The sequence below is a fragment of the Platalea leucorodia genome (assembly GCF_965183815.1).
Source record: "Platalea leucorodia genome assembly, chromosome: Z".
NCBI lineage: Eukaryota > Metazoa > Chordata > Aves > Pelecaniformes > Threskiornithidae > Platalea > Platalea leucorodia.
Genome location: NC_138858.1, coordinates 39138983 through 39159765, shown reverse-complemented (window position 1 = coordinate 39159765; position 20783 = coordinate 39138983). Strand labels below are relative to the sequence as shown.

The window sequence follows — 20783 nt, the reverse complement described above, 5'->3', positions numbered from 1 at the left end:
GCCTGCACAAAGTTACCCTGTCAGAGTGGTTTAGAAAATCTGAACTGGCTAAGTGAGTGAATTTGTAGCACATGAACAGGCTGTCTCATGTGGACATGGCATTTGGTCGTGTACCAGCAGCTATGAAATCAGATTTATTTTGTTGTCAAACTACGAGTCAGAGGAGAGTTAGTGCACTGATAGAGATAAAAGATGGCTTCTGGAGAGGTTTCATTTGTGAGTTGGATAGTCACACAACCTGCAACAGCTTGGGCATGTCCTTGAAAAGTTCTCCATTAGTAACAGTGGCCTCTTAATAGGTTATTATTTATTAAACGTTAGGACTGTGCCATAATAATGTTTTAGAAACCCTCCAGGCATATTAGCTGAATCACTGCCTTTTCTAAATATAGTGTAAAAACTGACTCAGGTGGACATAGTATGAACGCAGTTAATGTAAACAGTAAAGACTGGATACGTGTGCCTTTTCATAATATATTTATTTATTTATTTATTTTGTATGAAGAATACAATAGCCTTCAAGAAATTTCACTGGTCTAAGTGAAATAAAAATTTTATCCACTCCATTTGTCACCACAATTCTGTAGAGCCGTGACTAACACTGTTCTTAAAAGAAAGCTGGAAAGTATAACAGTGTGTAAATCTCACTTGAGGTAACGTACCACCTTTTAAAAGCATTGGCATTTGAAAATAAGACTTCAGGAGGCTCAGCAGATAATCTGCAAAAAGTCAGAGGCAAAAGGGAATTCCAGGGTATCAAGAAGGGAGGTTAAGCTTCCCCTTGCACTAGGTGTATATATTTAAGTTTCATTGCTGCTGATCTCTAGTTGGTGCGCCTCCCTCCCTTCATTCCTTCAGAAAAGCCGTAAGCTACACATGTGAACATGCAGTGGTTGTGTTCCCTCTCCGCAGGACAGATAGAGTGTAAAAAAGTTGAATCACATTATGCTGAACTAGTGTTCAGCTTGCTTGTTTCCCAGGGATTTAAAGACCCCCCCCCTTGGGCCTTCTTGGAGAAAAAACTAGTCTCAAGCTAAAGCAATTACATTGTCCTTACACAGAGGAGCATCTGCCAAGAGTGATGTTGAATTTGCTCCACCAAGATAAGTATTCTTTATTTCAAACCAAAACACATCTGTGGACATGTAAGGTATAGCAAGGAGATAAAGCAAAGGGGAAAAGAAATCCTTTCTATCAATATTCCATCAAATTCTGGCAGCTGAACAAATCCAATTAATGATCTTTGTGATGGAAAGTCGTTAACAAGATACCTACCAGTAATGCTTACTTTTTTTTCTAAATGTGTTTGTACTCCTTGTCTCATTTCCACACATTTAAGAAGCTCTCACCACAAATAGGACAAAAATCGGACCCTTAGAAATTCTGAGCCTTCTCTTACAATGGTGTAAGTGGGAATGTGATCTGTAGATAAGAAAATTTGAGTAACATTGCCATCTGGACCTTTGGTTCTTTTACAGGTTGTGGGATGTTTCTTATAAAAAATTATGCACTATGCCTGCAGTTTGTGCTTAGCTAAGCTACAGGTCCTTTCACTAAAAGGCAAACCAGTGCACCAAAGGGGTAGATCTTTTTTTTTAATGTGATTCTCTGGAGTAGTCACACGTAGCAAATTACCACCTACAGAGCTTGTGAGACTTTTTATAGGAAGGGATGGTTAGCCTGTTGGTATTGTTGCAGACTGATTGTGGAAGTTGCAAAGCATCTGTGGGGATTTGGGTGCTTAGTTACTTGGCTGGGCTCGAGTCCTGATGGGAAAACAGTTACAGTGAATTATGGCACAACAGATGTAGATTGTCTTCAGCTGACGAGGAATTAGTTCAGCTGTTTCTTTAAGTCAGATGCTGATTAAAAACAAACGTTTTAAAAGAAAACTTGCTTTTAGCTCAGTTTTGCATATTTCCTGTGATTCATTGAAAGTTTGTTCTGACTAAAATGCCACTTACATTTTGGCAATTACTGCAAATAATACTGGAAAAATTTGACAGAGCTCTAAAGTCTTAGGTGAAACAGTCTCCAAATGCAGTCTGTTAATTGCCTTCTGGACAGCTTTTGTTGCGCTATCACCACATGCCAAATGCAGTTTGGAGGTTTTGTGATCGGCAGAATTAACTACTCCAAACATTTGGGGAAAAGAGAGAGAGAGGGAGAGAGAGGGAGGAAGGAAAGAGAGAGAGAAAGGAATTATTTTTGGTTTAAATAGCCAATGAGACATGTGTTGTTCAAAGTCACTCTTGAAGCATGTCTATCAGTTGTTGGCCAGAGAGAGCAACACCTAAGTCACAGCCTTGTACATATTGCTTTAGATTTGACCACTTCACCATTAGCAAAAAAACCTGGTGTGAATTACTTCAGGTGCCAATGGCAGACTTTGGAGTTATTGTTCACCGGGTGCATGTTATATTATTTAGGCTTGCTACGCAGTAACAGAAGCATAAAGGGAAGCTTTATTTTCCTTCTTTCAAAAGCGATGTACGTTTTATTGTCTTTATTTAGAGCTAAATATATTTTAATGTGCTTGAAAGAAATTGAGAACACAACTTCCACCCATCATCAATTTTCTGAGATTATGCTGAGGAAGAAAAATAAAACCTGAGAATCCCAGAGTTGGTTTAATGACTTTTTTTATAAAGTAAAGTTCATAGTGAGATCACTGTTTGTAAAAGTTTATTATCTCACAAAACATGGGCAGCTTTTGTGTGAACTTAGAAATATGATCACTTTTCATTTTTGAGTCAATTAGAGTAAAGAAAAAAAAAAGACCCTTTATCAACAAAGCACCCCCTATGCCTTTTGTTAATTGGAAGTTAAGGTCTTGGTAGACACTCAAGTTACTTCAGTCTGAGCTCATGAACAAAATTAAATGAGCCTGTAATTAAAAATATGTAAATTTGGCTTATAAATAGCAGTGGCCTTTTAAAAGGGAAAGAGCATCAAATTTCTTAATTGTGGAAGTAATCATTACTTTGTACTATCATATAGTTACATGCTAATTACTATTTAATGTTTAACATTCCTTTGATCAGATGTCACGCTAGCTGTATGTAGGTCTTTTTTCCTGTTTAGGTTAAAACTGGCATCGGCAGTTTTCTCAGTCAGAATTAACTTCAGTCAAAGTCTTACAGTTAGTCAAAAGAACAACTTTAAAATTTTCTGTTTCCAGATTTAAGCCTACCTTATTCAGTCTGGTGATCTTAAAACATCATGATGCCATTCACTTTAGAAGAGCTGGCATATTGGCTTGTCCAAACCCACATGAATGGATTTTTTTAACACAAGAATTTCAGATTATACCTTAAACAACCTTCTTCTGCACAGAGGATGATGTTCACAATATCGTAGTTTCAGGCTGAATAATGTTATATAGAGGATATTTGTTAGTACCTTCCTGTAATCGCCTTGCTATTGTGTATGGCAATCGTTCTGTGCACATGAGCTTTCTCCCGAGTTTCTTCTTTGCAGCCTCGTACAATGAAGGAATAATCCCATGTTTATCTCTCAGCAGAGATCCTTTTATTACATCTGTCAACATACTTAGGACTGTGAATGATGCAAATTAGGAGCTGCAGTTTAACTGCGGTATAAAAGGGGAAACAAAATCATATATTATCTTCAAGTGAGACATACAAACATGTCAAGGTTCAAGTCTTTTTTTAAGTTTACTTTAGCATAAAAGTTTGTTGTTGAAGTTCGAAGGCTGTATAGTGGATAAATGACTTGTAGATAATTTTTAAAACTTGAAGAAAGACCAAAATATTCCTTCCTTTTTTGTATTTTTTCATCTAGAGACTTTTTTCCATTGGAAAAACACATATCCAAACAGGTTTTAGTTTTTTTTAACAGCAGTAGAAATCCTTATGATGATTCAGTCCAATGTCCTACACAACAATTTTCTCTGAGGGGAAATAAAAAAGCAGCATTTTGACTTGGTTGGTCCCATTCATTGTATCTTTCATTCTGAAGGTGTACGGATGCTGGATGGAGATGTGACAGACATGGTAGAAGCAAAGTCTCTAAGCCTTAATCCCCAGCACATCCACATCTACAGTGCCAGCTGGGGGCCTGATGACGACGGTAAAACTGTGGATGGACCTGCTTCCCTAGCTCGTCAGGCCTTTGAGAATGGCATCAGAATGGTAGGTTGGCATCAAAGTGCATCTCCTAGATCTGCTCTCGTGTGCAAGTGTAAGGGTACATGTGCCCAGTATGTGCAAATGCACAGCAAGGGGAAGAGGAAAGAATTCTGAAGGAAAGAAGAAAAGCTTCCTTTGCATAAAACTAAAAATGCATTTTCCTTCTATAGTGACCTGATGGTCAGTCCTTCCTAAAGTATCAGCTCTGTTCATTTTCAGTTGGAATACGTCATCCTCAGCGTCCTTTAAAACTGCGCTGAGGTAATGATGTAATTCTGCAAGAAAAAATAAGACTGAAAAATGCTACTTTGCACAGCAGTGCCAAGTCATCAAATCTGAATTGCAATGAAATTTTAAAGCAAAAGCCTTGACTGTTTTTCCTTCTTCCTTCCTTTCTTTAATTGCTTTGTTTTACTTGATTTCTTAATGGAAGTTTGATGATTTTATTAGGGAGTTGGGGGCTAAAAAAAGTCTACATCCATGTTTCTTTTAGCATTTATGTCTGGTTTCAGAGAACTTACACCCTATTTATAACTTACGTATACATTTCTCTACAAGTCTGTGCTGTTACATTTTCTCTCTGATGTAGCCCAGAGATCTTCAATAATACAACATACAAAATCCCAAACACCCCTATATATAAAAATCTAAGACCTTTTCAATTTTCTTCAATAATTTCCTGTCAAACAAGTAAGACCACAGAAGGAAATGAGTAGTTAGAGGAACTTTTGATGTCAGAGGCCAGTTTTTAGTTCTTCCTTTTACCCTCCTGCCTGTTAAATAGATTAGGGAATTCCTCATTTTCCAGCGCTCACACCTCTTTCAGTTATATAGGACTGGTGGAAAGGATTTTACAGCTTTGCACTTGAAGGTCTGAGCATTATTTTGAATGCAGCAGGAGATTTGCTAGTTCAGTGGTAGGTTGCTCTAGGATCAGAAAAGAGGGGTGATTAGCACAAAGCATTTGTTTAAAGAGACTGAAACTGTTGGACCAAAGTGGAACTGGAACGTAGTTGCTGGAACATGGTAACACTGTGCAGCAAGATTGGAAAGTGCAGCTATTATTGACGTCAATAAGCATTTTAACCAGGTATGCCAAGACTGATTTTAGCAAACTATAGCTAACACTCAGCCTGGAAGATTCATGCCACGTGTAGGAGACAGTGTCTGCCACTGAGAGACTGTATTAATTTAAAGTATACCATAAAAAGCAGTCATAACAAAAAACAGGGACAATGGATGCAGAGTGGTAATAGACAAAGTTACGAGAGCACCTGGTCGAGCTGACAGTCTGTATGCACAGTGCAGTGTTTCAGGTGATTTACAGTATACTTGACTGTAAGTTGTAAATAGAATCATAGAATCATTAAGTTTGGAAGGAACCTCTGAGATCATTGAGTCCAACCGTTAACCTAACTGCCAGGTCCACCTCTAAACCATGTCCCTAAGAACCACATCCACACATTTTTTAAATACTTCCAGGGACTGTGATTGCTCCACTTATAAATATATCATAAATAAATAAATGAACACATCGTAAATAAAAACATCATAAAATTGATACCCAGTATCACCATACACATTTCCTAGCAGCACAAGCCTAGGAGGTGTGAATTCACATCTAATCACAGCTGCATCTCTGGCTTATTTCAGTTTCCTCGAGAAAGTTGCATAAATTTCTTACTCTCACCCTTGTCCTCCCTGCCCCAAATGTGTATAGTAATACATGCTCAGCTACCCAGCAGGTAAGTTATGAAGAGCAATTACTGAAATACTAAATTAATGACAGGGACTTTGTGCTTCCTATGCTACGTGATGTTAAAGACTTGTCTCTCAAACTCAGTTTGGTGAATGCTTTTCTAATCATGCAGCCACAGACCGCTGCCTTCCTTTCACTTGGTCATATGATGACCATTCGGTATGGAGCTGCAGATACACGCTTTTGCTTGTTGTACATTATGTTACATGTGAAGCCTAGCATAACAAAATACTCAAGCATGTACTTCACATTACCCTGTGAGGAATTCCAGGAGCTTAGCAGTTAAACACATTTAGGGACACTGGTAGATTCTGACCCAGAGAGCTCTGCTGTATTTAGTAATCATTATTAAAAGAGTTGTTGAAGTGCTCTTAGAACAGTATAACAAGTATGTAGAAGGCCAAATGCATCTCCATAACTGCTTCCCATGCATCATCACTCCTTCTTTCAAATGGATTGTCAGCGCTCCCCATCACCCAACTAGAGTTTACTACTGTTTGACACTGACCATAGAGAAGAAAAAAAATAAATTGATGAAGGGGATCCTAATGGAACTGCAGGATGCAGGGGAACATATATATGTGTTAGTTTAAATGTCTCATTTCATGTAGGTAAGACAATCATGAAAAATTCAGCCCAAATTTCTGTACCAGGAGATTTCAGCCATTTCCTCATTGAAATCTCAAACTGGGGATAAATCCAGTATAAATCAAAAATGTAGAATAATTTGCCAAGAGCGTGGATCTTACCTACAAGCATTACTGTTCCACTGTTATTATTATAGCTGTAATATGAGAGGATACCCTGCAGAACCCAGATGAATTTCATTTTACCAGCACATTGTTCTATATTGTCAGTAAGTACCAGTATATAGTGAAAACATAGTATTTAATTTTAAAATTCTGAGGTCATCTTTTTTCTGATAACAATGCAGAAAAAGAGTTTGGTATATTATTTTGAGAAATAGTAGAAGTCATATTTGGTGCAAGTCAAATTATTATTTTTACAATTTAGCTTCTATTTCATTTTATTGACTTTTTGTTTGGCCCAAAGTTGCCCATGCAGAGTTGAATAGATCTAAATATTTACATATATTTGGAAATTTTGTCTAGCTCTGATTATGAAAGCTATTTCATTTCTACTAAGGAAATAAAAGTTCTCTTTAAAACTTACAGAAAATCATACTGGTAAGAAATACAAAATGTTAAGGTTAATTGCTAATTTTCATTCTTTAAAATGTAATATAGACTGAAAGATTGTAAATGTATGTCTCAATTACCACCTTCCTTAATAGGCTTAGTTTCCAGACCAGAAGTTACTTTAAGATTAACCTGCTATTTTTCTTTTTAATAAACCATGCCTTTCCATGTTCAGATAGAGGTACTTTTTCTATATTTCCTTACACTGCCATAAGATGTGTCATTTTAAAAGATGAGGGACATGGGAGAAGAAAAGACAAATTATTTCTGTGCCAAAATATTCCTAAAATCAGATCAATGTCCAAGGTAATGACTAGATACTCAGCCAAACATAGATTTCTCCAAGCAATCACAGTAATTGTGCAAATAATAATAGGCAGACAAAAATGCTTATTATGGTTTTTACAGATCTTGGCTTTCCTTTTTTAGAAATATTGAACTGAACAACGACAGTATTACATCTAGTATAGCATCTGTGACGTAAATTAAAGTAACTGGTACAGGAAAATTTGGCAAGATCTACTTTCAGATCTACACAAAGGTTCAAGATTGATATTCTTCATTTATTGTGCATATGCACACACAACTGAATATGATTTTTTTTAAAATGGGACAGCAAAGGGAAAGGTCAAGATTTTTTAAAAGCATCTGAAAAGGAAATTATGCTCAGCTTGTTTAATTAGGAAAAACAAAGGTGGTGCTGAATAATAACTTGATTAGAGTATAATTAAACTGAATTATTACTTTTAGTTATCATATTCATGAAGTAAAAATGAAATGGATGCAAGAGCCACAGTTTCTTATTCAGTTTGCTGAGAGACTGGAATCCATGAAAAAAATGCCTGGTGTATCTTTAGTGCATATTATTCCAATTAACAGCTCATGCAGTGTGTTTTAGAACTATTATTATTTTTAAATCTGCTGAGCTAATATGATTACTCGTTCCAAATCCTGCAGAAAATAACAAAGATAAATGACTGTACAGTTTTTCCATAGAGTCCCACAGAGACAGCACATGCCATGAATTGAAATAGACAAATCTATTTAAAGAAAGGATACTGAGTAATAACTGAGTTTATGAAATGACAACCTAACCCACAAGTTAAATATGTTTTAAAAATTCTACCCAGCATCAAGGTAAAGGAAGAGGAAACCAATTTTTAAACCTGTCTCAAGTATCATGATTTTCTGTCATCTTTAGGGTATTTTGTTTAATTCTATTAAATTTGCATACTTGAGTTCAAAGAGAAACCTTGGAGACTTTGCTATCAAACAATTTCTATGCAAATATAAAAGCTCCCTTTATATCCTGCTTCCAGTTGACAAGGTCCTTTTCTTGGAAATAGTGTAGTCATAAGGGTGGAAAATTCTAGAGGCTTGTGTTTTAAATACCAGTGTATTAGAAGTTATAGACCTAATAATCACAAAAATAATTCCATTATAATCACACAGAACCTTCCTGAAAAAAAATCAGATGAAGGGCAGTATATCCAAAAGTAACATATTCAAGAAATATTAGGTATGCAATGTCACAATTTACCCTGTGTTCAAGAACAAACAGACTTAGCATTCTAAAACATGATTGTGGCCAAATCATGTAATAAGACTGTGCAGAGTCTGGGACAAAAGGGAGAACACAAAAGCCTTTCCTTGATTCAGAAAGATAAAACCAAACTACTATTAGATTTTAAGATGACTGTCTGTATCTCACAGTCTATAAGCACAATGCTATAAGCAGTTGAGAGACTTAGGCTCACTGATTCATGGCTCTGTGATACAGCATTCAGACTCGTTCGTTTCTATTCATACAAATAAGCCTGTTATTCTGGGATCAGTCTCAACAACACTTGGAGAGTAATGCTTTTCAGATAGTCTGACTTGTTCTTTCACTGCTGTTTGGCAAAGACCTAATAGTCAAGTTTCTGGATATATGACCCCTGTTGATATTTTACGTTGCAGGGTTTCAAAGAGCTGGTTATCTCACCTCTCCAAACATCTCACCAACTGCATGCTTTATGTTGTTTGTTCTGCACTACCCATAAGGTAGTCCAAATCAGCAACAGGGCAGGTCATCCTTAATACAACCTAAGAAGCAGGGAAATCTACATGGAAAATTTTGGCTTTCTGCCTGTGTTGGCACAGGGGCCTTCATCTTATTGCCATGACACCGTTCTGTTTAGCAAGCTGGACACAAGCCAAAATGTTTGATGGACATTAATGATCAGATGCTGTGTGGCTGAACCTCTTGTGAGAACTTGGCTTGGTGCCTTCTCTCCCATCATCACTGCCCCTTCTCATCTCTCTCGCTTCACCAACTTTGGCTGCAGAGTGTGTGTTCAAAGTGTTTGCTGGGAGCAGAAGGCTCTCTTACAATCAATAAACAAGCCTCCTACCCACATGCAAGAGAGGAAAGGCAAGGGAAGATAAAGGAAGGGAAGAAAAGGGAAGAGAAGAAAAGGGAAAGGGGAAAAGAAAGAAAAGGATTTCACTTATGATTATTGTTACTACCACTACTGCTAGTACTACTACTACTACTACTACTGTGTGCTTCTACTTCAAAAGTAGAAGAGATTGTTCATAATTTGCAAGTGTCCAGGCAAAGGTTTGCTGCCTGTGTTGCACCACCAATGTTTCTCTTAAATTTATTTGTCCTGTCATCACTTCTCTGCATCATTCTGAGTAGGATGTGTTGACTACACAAAGAGGAGTTATTCTGTTCTGCTTTGCCAGAGAATTGCACTATAAAAATCAAAGACAAAAGTTACTGCAAGAAGACTTCCAGTCAAATGTGTCAGAATAGCTTCCAAAATGGCTGTCATTTTATACATTGAAATATTGTGATGCACAGAGGTTAAGACCAGATTTTTTAAACTGTGTGTTCTGTTTGTCCACCTTGTACAGCTGCCATTTGAGACTTAGTAACTCATATCTGTGTGTATGCATATCTCAGATTATATATAGATACGTTTTGCATGCACAAGACCTCCTGCACATTTCTAATTAGTTGGCCAAAAACTGCTTGTTGAAGATCAATCAGAAGAATTAGTGCTGTGCTTGGTGAAGATCTCAGAAGACATGACTTCCCATATGCTGATGTAACCTAATGTTAGGTCCTGGCATTTATCTTTTATATGATTTGCATAGAAATGGTGTATCAGTTTAGCATCTATGATGTAATATCTAAACACGTGATGTTATAGTTACTTCAACATACTGAGTTAAACGTTGGGTGGCTCTCTACTACAGGTGGTTGCTGACTATGTACCATAACTGGAAAAGTCATATGGCATTTTAACATTGCAATTCTTCCTTCTGACATCATGAGACATAGCATCATTGACTTGAAATAACATTCATAGTTCTAACATCAGAAAAGGTGATTATCATCTAGTCCTGGCGTTCATCATAAGCCAGATCAGCAAAATTTCATCCAATTATTACTGCATCAATACAACTGTTTTCTTGATTCATCTATTATTTTCTGTTTTCTGTATGTCTTTTGGGAAGAGCCAGTCTTGACTGAAACCTCTTATGTCCGTGGCTGTGCAAGCCACTAACAACCTTCACTATTAAAAATATGTAGCTTGTTACTCATCTCAATTGCTTAGTTTCCTTTCCACTGTAAAACGCCTCTTCTGCTGTATTTATGGTGCATCTTATGGTGTTAGAAATCTCCACATGTAAGTAATTACAGATTTTGGCCAAGTGATGTCTTGGATAAATTAAATTGGAACATAGGGACATAAGACAGGAAATACCGGCGCAGGTCATCCAGTACAGTTCTCTACTATCACAGGCGTCATGTCCTATAAATACATTCAGTAATTTCTATTCTAGAATGAATTAGAAATTTTTTCCCCTCTGTTTCTGTTGGGAGACCGTTTCACAGGCATCCCTAATCTATTGGTTAAAGACTTTCTTCTAAGTTACAGCCAGGTTTACTCATGTGCAGGTTTTTGCCCAGTTGTTCCATGGCCAAAATTGTGCTTCAGCTTAAATACCTTTTCTCCTTCCATTTTTCTTTCTGACATATTTATAGAACACAGTCCCCTCTCAGACTTCCTTTTGATGTGATAAACAAAACACACTCATTAATCGCTTGAAAACTAGGCTGTCGATCTCCTTGCTTATCAGAGTGGTGCTTCTCTGCACATCTTCCAGCCTGCATTCTTTTCTTGAATCCAGTTGATCATAATTACTAGGTTCACTAACATGTTCTTTCTTTTTACGTCAAAATCACCTAATAACTTTGTTTCCCTGGCTCATCCTTAAAATACTCTGCTCATAACTTCCTTAACACCTGTGTTTCTCCAGCACAGCCCACATCATCTCCAGTGCAACCATTTCCACCTCCACCTCACTGTTACATTAACCTTCATTTTCATGGAATCATAGAATCATAGAATCATGGAATCGTCAAGGTTGGAAAAGACCCTTAAGATCATCGAGTCCAACTATTAACCTATCACTGCCAAGTGCATCTATACCATGTCTTCGAGCACCGTATCTATGCATTCTTTAAATACCTCCAGGGATGGAGACTCAACCACTTCCCTGGGCAGCCTGTTTCTTTTGTTTCATTACTGATTTCTTGGAGGGCTCATCACATGTTTTGCAGAAACCAGACAGTCTGGTTCTAATACATTTCTCTGCATAAAATAAGTCACCAGAGAAAAACTTAACAAATTTACCTGGAATTCTAAAGTCTGTCTTGTATTTTAACCTGGTTCCATTAATGCTAGTGCCTCTTACCGTCCTTCAAAATCTGTTCTACAGCCTTAACAGTAATGTTTTGTATAGTCAGTTTCCTTCTGTTAGTCAGAATTTCCAAACCACAGTTCATTCCTGTAGTTCTTTCTGAAACACTTTCTGTTTCCCGGCATTACTTTTTCAAGTGTGGATACCGGAATGGGGCATGGAAGTTGTATCCTTCTCTATGCATGCATAGTACTGTTTCCCTGTTCCCTGCACGTCTTATTCACCCTGCTTACTGACCCAACGAGCAGACTAAATTTTAGGGCAGCTCATTGCCAGTTGGTTATCTGCCATGACCCTAAACTCCCTTTCAGAGTCACTGCTTTCCAGGATTTTGCCCACCTGTCTGTATTCTTACCAACAAGCTTCATTTCTAGGTCTCATTACATTGCATTTGGCTGATATACATATCTCAGGATGCATTAATGGCTTTGCAAATGTAATTTGTACTTGAGACGATTTAGTTTTCTTCAGACTGAAATTGCCCAGCAAAAATCGGGTTAGGTGACAACCTTAACACATCATTAAGCTAATAATAATTCTTTGCTTTACCATTTGCACATAGTTAGCAACTTTCAGCATTCAGCCAAAGTAGAATTAGGGATACTGCCTTCCAGTAAATGAAAAACAGTTTAGGCTCAGTGATACCTGGATGAACTTCGATACTATGCACTTTATTTTCTTTTGGAAATACATAAACAAAGCTATCCTTAAAATTTCTTTCCTTTGCTTTCTGTGAAAAGTGAGCTTTTTCACAGTCAGCATGTAGTTCAAAAAAAAAAAAATGCAGAAAAAGAAATAATATACCAGAAATGTTCTTACATTACATTCAGTGGAATATACAAATCCTAAAAGGCAGGAAAATTTGGAATGAGAGTTACAGGAAAATATACCTCAAAATGTGCAGTTTCCTTACAATGTCACAAAGTGTACTGGAAACCAAAATTGTTTAGTTACCTCATCCCATCTCACACATATATGGAAACTGTTGTAACGAGCCAGAATAGCATTACTGCTTTTGGACTTGTCGTCAAAAGTGGCCTCTGGTTTTGGGTGCCCAGCCTGAAACAGGTGATATATTTGAACATAAAAAAACATGCCATTCTTGTTGTGGGGTAAATCTTAATTTGGAAAGCCAATACCAAAAAGCGGCTTTGGCAAATGAGTCTCTTTCCACACACTTAAATACATACATTTCAGAGATCTGGTTAATTTGTGGGGGCAAATCACACATCCACTTCACTCGTGCTGAACAACAGCAGAATCTGTATATTTATACATGTCATGTGGGAAAAAATAGATTTCTGAAAAGCTAATTGCTGGAAGTTTGGCTTCAAGAGTTTTCTGTGCATAGAATTTAACTTTTAGGGCACAAAACCGTGAGGGCAATGATTTTGCACACAGCCGAAGTGCATTGTTTCCTCCTAAAAGAATGCTATGGGAGACAAACTGCACAATGCGATTACTGCAGTCCTCAGTCTGCAGAGGTAGAAGTGGAGCAGCCTTATTTTCCTGCTCATCTACTGAAAAGAGCTAAATTTGCTGAAAATTGAGGTTCTTTGTTGAACCTCAGAAGTTCGACATACATCTCAAAACATGAAGTTTTCCATAAGGAAGAGTCTGACGTAAGCAGTGAAACATCAACTGTGTGAACTTGGTGGCCATGGACTCCTCTCAAGAGTGTTTAATCAGACAGTAATATACAGGCAACAAGAACTGCCTGAACCCACTCCACAGAATAGGCGTGTGTGTGTGAAGTCCATTGCATATCCAGTCCTAACAGCTATCTTTCTTGTGCACTGCCTGTTTAATTTGGCTTTGCATGCAGAGACAATTTCACCTATCATTAACTGGAGACTCTGTGCAGCTGAAGTTTTGGAAAACCCAGCTCTTGTTTTATCACAGGTGTTTACAATATACAACTTGCTTTATCCCAGTAACAATATCAGCAACAACAACAATAGTAATGATAATATGGAGAGAGAGCCTGAACCAGAACTGCAATTCATGCAGCCCTGTAGCTGGCTCTATTTTGTTTAGGAAAATGAGAAATTCATTCCAGCATTCCACAGGTTCAGATTTCAGGTTTCAGCCAACACTTCTTTTGGTTGCACTTTAAGCACTAATTATAGCTCTGTGGGGAATATCTTGGAGCTGTTTAAGCTGTTGTTCTAGTGAAGAATAAAATAAAAAATACACCACATGCAAGGATGCATGTTGAAATGTTCCACTGATATATCCCAATAATTATTGTGTTAATGCCTAGGTGCTTGTGGTTATTCAATATGTTATTTTTTATGCACACATTAAAACATTTTCACACTTCAGTATTTTAAAGGTATCATATCCTATGAGCTAACAAAATACATTTTTCCTTCTTTTTGTCGTGATTATTTTGTCTTTCCTTTTCTTAATTAAGAAGCTGGTTCAGAAGTAGCCAAAAAGTTTAACTTTATTAGCAACAACTTGCCTTTTCAACAATATAAGGTAATAGTTGCTCTTTGTAAGTAGTGACAGATCTCACGTTATATATGTATTGTGCATATGCCTGTTCCAGAGCTAGGAAATATTTTCTTGACTTCCTAGTTTTCCTAAGAGTAAAAACATGACTGCTAATATAAAAACACAGGACTTAATTTTTAGACATTCCCTCAAACATGCGTCTTTATTTATGTACACCTGTTGGGCTTATTACTCATTTCTTCATAGGTATCATAGGTTCACATTTTTAATGAACTGATGCACAAAGTGAATTTTTCTGAGATCATGGATACTTCAACAGAATTAATGGCCTCAGAAATTTCTCCATTTGTTCTTGAATTTTTGATTTTAATACCCAAGGAGACTGTTTTAATAAAAAATAATCTGTTTGGCTATCTTCTGATATCACTTCAGAATTGCTGGCTTGGACTCACAGCTTACCATTATCTGTTTTGATGAGATGCCTACTTTCAAGTGAGAGTGTTGTGCAGTCTACAGAAGAGTCTTTTGAGGGTGGTGTGCCAGACTATTTTTCATTCCCAGACTAGAGGTTAAGTGGACTAGTAGAAATGCAGCAGGAGCTGGGAGATGCTGCTTCTCAAAAGCAAAATGCTGCCAGTCAGCAGATTGGGCAGCAGCGTCCAGCTTCCAGGGAGTGCAGAAATCAGTGGAAGCTGGAAGCAAGGAGATGCTGCCTCTCACAGGTGCATCTGTCAGGATGCTGTGATCCTTGGTGCCTGGCTCTACAGTGATTGTACTATGCTGCACGCAAAATCATGCCTTCATAGTATTTTTTTTAGGTCTCCAAAGTGCTGACCTCCATTCTGCACATTCGGTTATGAACATTTCCTATTTAGGAATTAGTTTTTAAGGAAGAGGTCATACCATGGGCTACTTTTTCCAGCTTCCACATCAAGATCAATTTCACTTCCCAGCAGTAGTTTTTGTTCTTGGAAGCACTAAGTAATTTTAGAACAGTATTGGGGATAATAGAGGAAATTAAATGTTTAGGCTGTAGGTGTCGGTAGAGCATCCCTCCTTCTCTCTCCATTTTATGTTTTTGTGATTTGTTTTCTGCTCATGGGTGTGGGATTTCTAGCATATTGGTGCCAAATTACCACTCCCTGGCTGCAACTCCTGTACCTCTAATTACTCCAGGTCAGTGGTTCTGTCCTCTGCCTTTCCTGCTCCTTCACATTTGCTTCCCTGTCCCTTGGTAAATTTGATCACTTCTGTAGAGACAGCGACTCACCCCATAGGCAGGGAGGGTTATTGGGGCATTCAGTTCCTGGGCAGGAAAACATCAGGATTCACAGGCTGGATTAAGGCAGCTTGACTTGTAAAGCAGTGAATGAATGTACAGTCTAAACTTTGTAAAATAGTGTGAATAAATCTTGCTCCACTGGCTCAAACTACACCTCGTAGATGGAAACTGTTTTTATTAGATGGAAGTGTGCTGGAAGCAACTTGAAAGTATATGGGGCTGCTGGTTGTCCTTAGATGAGTGTGTGAAGACCTCTACCTTATAATGGTTCCTGCCAGTACCTCTAAGGCATTCACTCATAAAGATGTGGTTTATATGTATACACACACACATACACACACTTGGAGTGGGGGATGTTCTTTTAATAGTGTTAGGAAATTCTGCAGATGTCATTACGAACATGTTCATACTGGCTCTGGTTCTTGGCAGACTAACCCTTCCGTGCTGTTGAACTGGAAAAAAAAGAGCTTTCGTATCACTTACCCTGCTTGCAACTTGCTGACCAAGGAAAAGGAGGCACCAGCAGAGAAAAAGTGGGAATGCCCCAAGATTCTTGTGCCATGCTTTTACAGGTGCAATTTCTGCCTTGGGCCTTTTTGTCAATGACCTGAGTCCATTTCATTCAAGGTCAGCTTTGTGTTGAGGACACTGGCTTTGCCCAGGAATTGTGCTAGAAAATTGGACTGTGACTAGGTCAACAGCAAGTCTTAGTTGTCAGTGAAAGACTTTTTCCTTTCCATAATGGAACACTTGATTTATTTTTTTTTTATTATTATCTGACATTTTATGCAATTTAGGAAAGTAGACAAAACAAAAGGAGAATATTTCATAATGGTCTGACATGTGCACTTACAAGCATAAGTGAAGTTATGCACACCTTGCAGAGTTTCTAAGAGAGAGTCAGTAGCTATCATTGCAAAAGGAAGAGCAGAAACAGCACTGTGCCTAGAAGGAGAGGTGATGCATTTTTAAAATCATGGGGCAAGCACTGATTGTACTTTGCTGTGCACCCATTCCACCCTGGTCTATGCCTGTGCTATAGTTCACTAACTCTCTTAGTTTTGCTCAAGTTGTGCCCATGTGGTTTGTAAATGCACCTTTGCTTTTGAGTAATAAATGACACATGGCTTCTTTGGCAGCTCAAGGCTTGACTTTTCATCTTGACACCCTTGGGCATCTGGCAGATGACAGATGATAGATTTAGACAAACAGTAAAAGCTACAGAGTGCCTTGCATGTGTGTTTATCTTAACTTTGTAACACGGTCCAAATGTTATTTAACTTTATGTATTTAAAGGAGACCAATTGGGAATGGCATTCACATACAGTAGGACAGCTGATGCTGTTGCTCTAATTACTTGTTTGGTATAGTTACTAGCAAGTTTATAATTTCCTGAGCATGACTGGGTCTATTGAATTAAAGTAGGGTGTTTGGAAACAGGGAGAAAGAGGAAACCAAATGGCAGTTTAACAATAGGCAGTAAATGTAAACCAGAACTTATTTACTTGATACATTATTTTAGTCAGGTTGAATTTAGTTTGGGGGTTTGCTCTTTTTTTTTTTTTTTTTTTTTTTTTAAGGCTGCAATTTGCTTTGCCAAATTGCTTCTAGGAACAAGATCTTTAGCATGTTTTCTAGACTGAAGTTGATGCTGTTGTTTTCTGTGAAATGCTGAGTTGTTAAATGTGCAATATTCCAGTGTGTTAGGGGAATGGGAATTCTTTCTTTGTATGTATTAGAAAATACTCTTTTCCATTAGTCAGTGCACCTGGTACTTATTTTTTTATTGCAATAACAGAGATGTCGATACTTTATATATTTGCAGGAGACATTAGTTTTGAAGAAATATTTGTTATTATTTGTTTACAAAAAACTTAGCATGGGAAGGTAAATTTGGGTGCAAATGGCTGTTATTTTTAAAGCCCCGTCATTACTATTAAAATCTAAATTGGTATTTATTATTTTTAAATACTGCATTGCAGAATTTCTAACATCCATTGGCATATTTTCATCAGGACTACATTTTGTGCCCCGAAATGTATTCACATATCTGCTTCTGCAGCTCATATTTCATTATTAGTACAGCACCATAAGTATGCGTCTAAAGAAATATAGACAGATTCTCTGTGCAGAGAAGCTAATAATTCAAGGGTTGCTCCTGCAAAATTTACACAAAGTACAGTCCTACCCTGCTGTGAAAAGGTTTTCATTGCATGAGTGGAACAAGTCATGTTATACTGCTGTTTGCAGACAAAACCAGCTGATGACATTTTCCTGTATGCATATGTTTTTGAGAATTTTTTTTACAAAACTTTTTTTAAAAAGTGGAAGATCAACTTTTAGCCAAAATATTAAAATAGTTAGATTCCATTTTTCTCCTCCTTGGATCTGTGGTTTGATTACCCTCGTTTCTTCTCTCTTGGTTGTATTCGTGGGTTAAGTCTGAATTTCCCATAGGGTATCCATTTGACCAAATGTTACATAATACTGTGCTTTCTAGAAACACATGTGAAGAAGAAAAATGTAAAATTCTTCAGATAGCAGATACTTGTGAAAATTCATCAAAAAAAAGTTTTGATGGAATATTTTGACATGTTCTGGAAGTAGAAGTGTGTCTGTATAATATGTTTTTTTCTGTGTATTCTACCTGCCTGTACACATATTAACATTGTTGGGGTGCGTGTGTATGTAGGAGAGAGAAGTTATTTTTTAAGGGCAGTGTAGGACCAGACAGGCATCTGTACATGACTCTGAAACAGATGTCAGAATTGACAGTCAAGCCAAAAATTATCATTGAGGAGACGGAAGATGAAAACAAGTAATAGAATACTGCTGGGAAGCATGATCTAAAGGCAAGAGATGGTGGGATGAAACCAAAACAAAACCAGCAAAAATCAAACAGGAGCACATTAAAAAGTAGAGAACCAGTATATCTTCAGAGTAATCCTCCATCTCATTCCCCACAAACATACAGTGCACATAATTTCTGGCTCCCTGAGCTGCTGGGATAATAAATTGGTGAATATGCATGAAATAATCTTTCCATTTACCCTTCCTTTTGTCTATTTCATCAGATGTTTTCAGAATGGAGGAGTAAGAAGTAGAGGTATGCAAAGGGAGATGACTAGATGGTAGAATGAAAGAGAAGTGGTTCATAAACCAGTTCCAGCCCCATGAAGTTGCAAAACACATCCACTGGCTTTGAGAGGCTCTGAATCAGACTCTGCTGGCTGAGAAAAGCGGCAAAAACAGAACCCCAAATGGAAAGGGGGTTTTGATTTGGCAAGAGTTCATAATGTGGGGAAGGAGAGCTGTAACACTTCATAAAGGTTGTCTTAGAACAACGAAAAATGTTGCGATTTTGCAACTTTTTGCTGGAATAGTAGCTAAGATCAACTAAAGGAAGTGAAAGAAGTTGAAATAATTACGCTTCCTGGCTAGTCAGACTGATCTTGTATGGACAATGTCGATTTCATAAAACATTTAACTTGGCACCCTGGGATTTTTTTCTCTGCTTGAAATGTTTTTTTTAATGAGAAGTTGCATTTTAGAGACATGACCTTATGTAAACACTAGCCAGGAGAATTTGATATTTAACTTATTTTGCTGGAGAGAAGAGTCTCTCCAGGTAGTATACTTTTTTTAAACTCACAAAATGAAATTCATCAATGTTTGAGAACTCAAGCCTGGATTGTGAACTGTGAGGGGGTTTTGTCTTACATTGATGTAGGTTCAGTTATGTTCAGCACAAAAAGCCCTCGTGAAACCCCTCTGAGCATCTGGATTAAATGAATCTTTGAATTGCTAATTGTTTAAAGTTGACTTGGTGGATGTCCAACAGGTATCTTTATGTTGTTTGTGGTACACAATTGCACTCTGTTTAGAAAAAAAAAAAAAACAACCAAACAAGCAAACTCCTCCCATGGCCAAGCAATTAATTCTTGTGCAAAAAGTGGTGGTTTATGCCTTATAACATTAAGTTATCATATACAGGGGTGGGCCTACCCAAAAACTGGGTAGATACTACATGATGAGTTGCAAGCGAATGAGGTATAAATGAGACTGTTAGCATAATTATAACTGAAAGGGATGTCCTGTGCTTTGAGAGGATTTCATGTAAGAAAAGGTGACACAATTTAGCTTAATCGAAGACAACTTTAGTCCTTTGGTGAACCTTTGTATCTGAATGGTAAAGTGCCTCCAGATAGTGAGTGCTGATAATTAATGCAGATCATACAGTTGCATGAATCTGAATTTCATTCACTGGCATGAAATATGTAAATATAAATCACGAAAAGCCCAATTACTCATATATCAGTAATTCTCAGTTCCCCTATATTAGCAATACAGGTTATTTGCTCAGCTTCACTTTTCATATCAATGCCTATATAAGAGTACTAGCACCACCAAAAATGTTTTGATTCATTTGGACATTATATAACTTCGGTGTATTAAGAAAATATCAAGGTGAGGTTACCTATTTTTAAGTCCTCATTTGAAATTATGAATATGCCTGAGTAACTTGCCCGGCTAGTCATGTATTTAAAATATCATGCTGAACTAATGCTTTAGTGCTTCATTATAATAGATTTATAAGAATCTTTTATGTTTGTCTGTCCTTTTTTGTTTATATATTGTGTTGTGCATTTGGTATTCATAACGGACTAGATGGGTTGGACTAGATGACCTGAGGTCCCTTCCCATCTCAGGTATCCTGTGATTCTGTGATTTATAGTGTCTGTGAAACAATGATGCTCTGGTTCAATGTATATGATGCTACCCAAACAATACCTAGTGCCACCAGGCAATCCAAGAACAAACAGCTAAGAGTGCCCTAATAAATGAAAGGTATCAACCGTTACAAAGGGCTTTATTTTCAAGTATGCTATTTCTTTTCCTTTTCCAACCCAGTATGATGTTTTAATGCTTTCTGTGAGTCTTCAGCACCTCTTTCTTGGTACGGCTGTACAGCATAGATGCAGAGCAACAAACAGACACTGTATAAAAGTTGTTTCTGAAGATGTGGTCATACCACTCATTTTCTGAATTTTTCTGATGTCTGATTCTGAACTCTGCTAAATCCTGTTTTCATTTCAGATTCTTCTCAGTGAGCGAGTTTCTTTTATTGCCTTTCTCTCATCAGATGTCTTTTTTGGAGGAAAAGACCTGTTTCT

At 37.4% G+C, this 20783-nt stretch overlaps 1 protein-coding gene across 1 annotated transcript in view; it reads left to right on the top strand.

Annotated features, from left to right (window-relative positions):
- PCSK5 (proprotein convertase subtilisin/kexin type 5) overlaps positions 1-20783 on the top strand; it is a gene marked incomplete at its 5' end in the record, with an annotated part of 193704 nt that overhangs the window by 101522 nt on the left and 71399 nt on the right. Inside the window, one exon of the mRNA XM_082335751.1 lies at positions 3982-4154. Within this exon, the coding sequence (XP_082191877.1) occupies positions 3982-4154 (173 nt within the window). The remainder of the gene's footprint in view (positions 1-3981; positions 4155-20783) is intronic.